At 55.5% G+C, this 3,871-nt stretch overlaps 1 protein-coding gene across 1 annotated transcript in view; it reads left to right on the top strand.

The window, feature by feature from the left end:
• Positions 1 to 3,815, top strand: part of ANKRD16 (ankyrin repeat domain 16) — a 16,160-nt gene extending 12,345 nt beyond the window's left edge. Inside the window, exons 5-6 of the mRNA XM_017839335.1 lie at positions 1,877 to 1,955; positions 3,481 to 3,815. Coding sequence (XP_017694824.1) covers positions 1,877 to 1,955; positions 3,481 to 3,641 — 240 coding nt within the window. The 3' untranslated portion in view covers positions 3,642 to 3,815. The remainder of the gene's footprint in view (positions 1 to 1,876; positions 1,956 to 3,480) is intronic.
• Positions 3,816 to 3,871: the final 56 nt, after the last annotated feature.

Raw genomic sequence — 3,871 nt, forward strand, 5'->3', positions numbered from 1 at the left:
TTCCCAGAGCATCTGTGGCTGCCCCTGGATCCCTGGAAGTGTCCAAGGCCAGGATGGAGCAACCTGGGATATCAAAGGATGCTCCTGTTGGACCAGATGACCTTTAGAGGTCCTTTCCCAGCCGAGCCATTCCATGATTCCATGAGTGTGTCCAGCTGTGCAGAGGGGAGGCAGGGAAGGCGGGGGGAGCTCCCGGAGCTTATCTGTGTCCTTCACTCCGGAGCTGTTTTGAATTCCAGGCAGTGAGAATCCTTGGAGCTTTCTCCTCCTCCTGCGTGGGAAGCGGGGCCTGATGGGCTGCGAGTCCTGCAAAGCAGATCCCAAAATCCTGCTGACCAGGATTCCCTCCTGCCTGGAATTGTCGCTCCACGCCGTGCTGGCAACCGGCAGCCAGGGATCATCCCAGGGAACATCCCTGCCCGGATCCCGGGATTTTAAACCTCCCGGGCTCGAACCTGCAGCGCTCAGAGCCTGGTCTAGACTTGCAGTGGGAATAAAGCAGCATCCCAGTGCCCCCACTCCTATAAAAACCTCCCCTGGGAATGCTGGCAGCCGGGATCCAGCCCCACAAAGGAGCCCTTTCTCCCGGCTCCCCTTTCCCTCCTGCTCCCAGAAAACCCTTCTGGTTGCCAAGGGGACGTTTTTGGGGAATACAATGTGCCTTGGAGAAGATCCCAGCTCCGTCCTGGCTGATTAGGGAAGGGCTGGATGGGATTCTCTCCCTGGCCCGGGCTCGGTGTCACTTTGGATTTACACCATCATTTCTTTTGGGATGGGTTTTTTTTCTCCTTTATCCTTCTTTTCTTTTGGCATTTATTAAACACGGGAAAATCGAATTATGGGGTTGTTTTTTTCTCAACTCAATTTGCTGCCCAGGCTGTGGCAGCTGAAGCAGTTCCTGGCTCCATGTCTTTGCCATGGAAAAGGGAGTGGAGCCATGGAAAATGCAGCAGGGAAAGGGGAGCCTCGGGCACGGGGAAGATGCTGTGGAATCCTGTGGGAATGAGGGAAGAGGGGATAAAAAAGAGCTTTCCATTCTCATCCTGCACGACAGAGGCTAATTGATGGCATTGAAGAATTCCAGGATCAGGCATGTTATTTAGGGAGACAGGATTTATTTATGGAGAGAGGAGAGGGGTGAGGGCTGTGCTGTGTTTTCCCCTGTGGAGTCTGGAATTCCGGGCGGAGGAAGGAGGGAGGACACCGGGGGTCGTGGCTGGCTGTGTCATCTCACAGGGCATCCCAAATCCTGGAGCAATCCTTTGGGAAATCCACAGCCCGCGTGAGCAACAGCTCTTGGAGCTGAAATAACCCCGGGAAGAGCATCTGGGAGTTACAGGGATATGGAATTGAAAGCTGGAAAGGGACTTTGGACAAGGCGTGGAGGGACAGGACACAGGGAATGGCTTCCCAGTGCCAGAGGGCAGGGAAAGATGGAATATGGGGAAGGAAGGGGAGGGGCTGGAATGGATCTCCCAGAGAAGCTGTGGCTGCCCCTGGATCCCTGGAAGTGTCCAAGGCCAGGCTGGAGCAACCTGGGATAGTGGAAGGTGTCCCTGGGGTTGGAACTGGATGGGATTTGAGGTCCCTTCCCACCCAAACCATCCTGGCATTCCATGAAGGTGCCTGGTAGCACCTCTCTGGCCCGTTCCTGTGGGATAACAGCAGTGTTCCTGCTGTGCCAGGGGAATTCCTGCCTCGTGGATCCAACCTGCACTTCCACAGGCACCTAACCCCGACTTTCCATCCGCTCCAAGCTCCACAGGATCTTGGAGCAGCTCCTGGTATCCTCAGATTTGACCATGACAGGGCAGATCCATGCCCTCCCAGGTCAGGGATCATCAGAGCTGATCCCGAATTCCCTGTTTCCCTGCAGGAAGGACACGGACACACCATCCTGACGCTGCTGTCCCTCGGCGCCGATCTCCAGGCTCAGGACGGGAAGAGCCGTTCCGGTAAGGAAGGAGCTGCTCCTTCCCCCTCTGCGTGACCCCCAGAGCTTCCATAAGTGCATTCCAACCTCCAGGTCACCCTGGAGCACGCAGGGAGATCCCAAATCCATGGATACCAAAGGCTCTGGGAGCAGCGTGACGTAAAAACAGGGGTTTTGGTTTGGTTTTTTTTTCCCGGTTTTCATTCGTTAATTTTCTCCTTGCTGGAATTTCTGGTGCTTCTGGCTCGGGGGCTTTTCCCTTGGGGAAGAGCAGAGATGTTCCCTGGGGGAAGAACAGAGATGCAAACCAGGGCTTTCTCTTTATCCACCTCCTTAATTTTTTCCACGAGACTTTTCCAGAGCTTCGATTCTCCGCCTCCCTGGAATTTGGCTGGAACGAGCCCGCCTGGAGCGGGTTGGGTGGACGAATCCAGGGATTTCCACGAGCTCTCCAGCCTCGATTTCCCAGCAAACAGCCCAGAAATGGGCTCATGAGCAAATAATAACACGGGGCTGGGACGTAAATAGAGTTGCCATAGCGATGCCGGAGTCGGCATTCCCGGCGGGAGAGGCTCCGGCAGCTCCTGCAGCAGCATCCCTGTCTCGGGAACAAAACCCACAGAAATGGTTCCAGCCAAAATTGCCAAAAATTGGCAGCTTTTAACCAGTCCTCAGGTTTGGTTAAAAACACCTGGGGGCATCTCTCCATCCATCCCCTCCGGGAGGGAATCCCGGCTCTGCTGAGCTCATCCAGCCCTGGGATGTTTTCCATGGCTCCTCCTGCCTGTTGGATGCTGTGTCAGTGTCCCTGTGTCCTTGGGAAGCTCCTCATCCCCATTTGGCACCTGCATGGATTATCCATGGGGATCAGGATGCACATTAGATCAAAGGAAGACAGCTTTTCCAATGAGGGTGGTGAAACACAGGGATTCCCATCCCTGAGAACATCCAAGGGCAAGTTCATGGAGTAAATCCCGGCTCTGTTGAGCTCATCCAGCCCTGGGAGGTTTTCCGTGGCTCCTCCTGCCTGTTGGATGCTGTGTCAGTGTCCCTGTGTCCTTGGGAAGCTCCTCATCCCAATTTGGCAATGCCTGGATTATCCATGGGGATCAGGATGCACATTAGATCAAAGGAAGACAGGCTTTACAAGGAAGGTGGTGAAAGACAGGGATTCCCATCCCTGAGAACATCCAAGGGCAAGTTCAGGGAGTAAATCCTGGCTCTGCTGAGCTCATCCAGCCCTGGGATGTTTTCTGTGGCTGTGTCAGTGTCCCTGTGTCCTTGGGAAGCTCCTCATCCCGATTTGGCACCTGCCTGGATTATCCATGGGGATCAGGATGCACATTAGATTAAAGGAAGACAGCTTTTCCAATGAGGGGGGTGAAAGACAGGGATTCCCATCCCTGGGAACATCCCAGGGCAGGTTGGACGGGGCTTGGGAGCAACCTGGGACAGCGGAGGGTGTTGGGGTTGGAACTGGATGACCCTTGAGGTCCCTTCCGAGCCGAGCCATTCCCTGATTCCATGACCCCATCCCACATTCCCAGCCCTGCACGCGGCCGTGGCCGGGCAGCAGGCGGAGGCCACGCGGATCCTGCTCCGTGCCGGGCTCCGGGACGCTCCGGATGGCTCGGGAACGCTGGCCCAGCAGCTCGCCAGGAAGCCGGAGGTCATCCAGGTGTTCCAGGAATCCCAGGTCACCACGTGAGACACGAGGAACGGGAGGAGCCCGGTGGATTTTCGGCCGGCGCGGTACGTCGGTGGTCGTGGAACAGCGTTCGGATTTAGGGAAATATCGGTTTAAAATGGTGGGATTCTCACCCAAAATTGAGGGGAGGAGCCAAGCTTGGCACTTGGGAATGTAATAAATGTAATATTAAATGGGATTATCTCAAAAAGATCACGGGTGTGATGGCTCTGGGCTCTTCCCCGGGAGGG

Source organism: Lepidothrix coronata, unplaced genomic scaffold, assembly GCF_001604755.1.
Source record: "Lepidothrix coronata isolate B3197 unplaced genomic scaffold, Lepidothrix_coronata-1.0 Scaffold400, whole genome shotgun sequence".
Taxonomy (NCBI): Eukaryota; Metazoa; Chordata; class Aves; order Passeriformes; family Pipridae; genus Lepidothrix; species Lepidothrix coronata.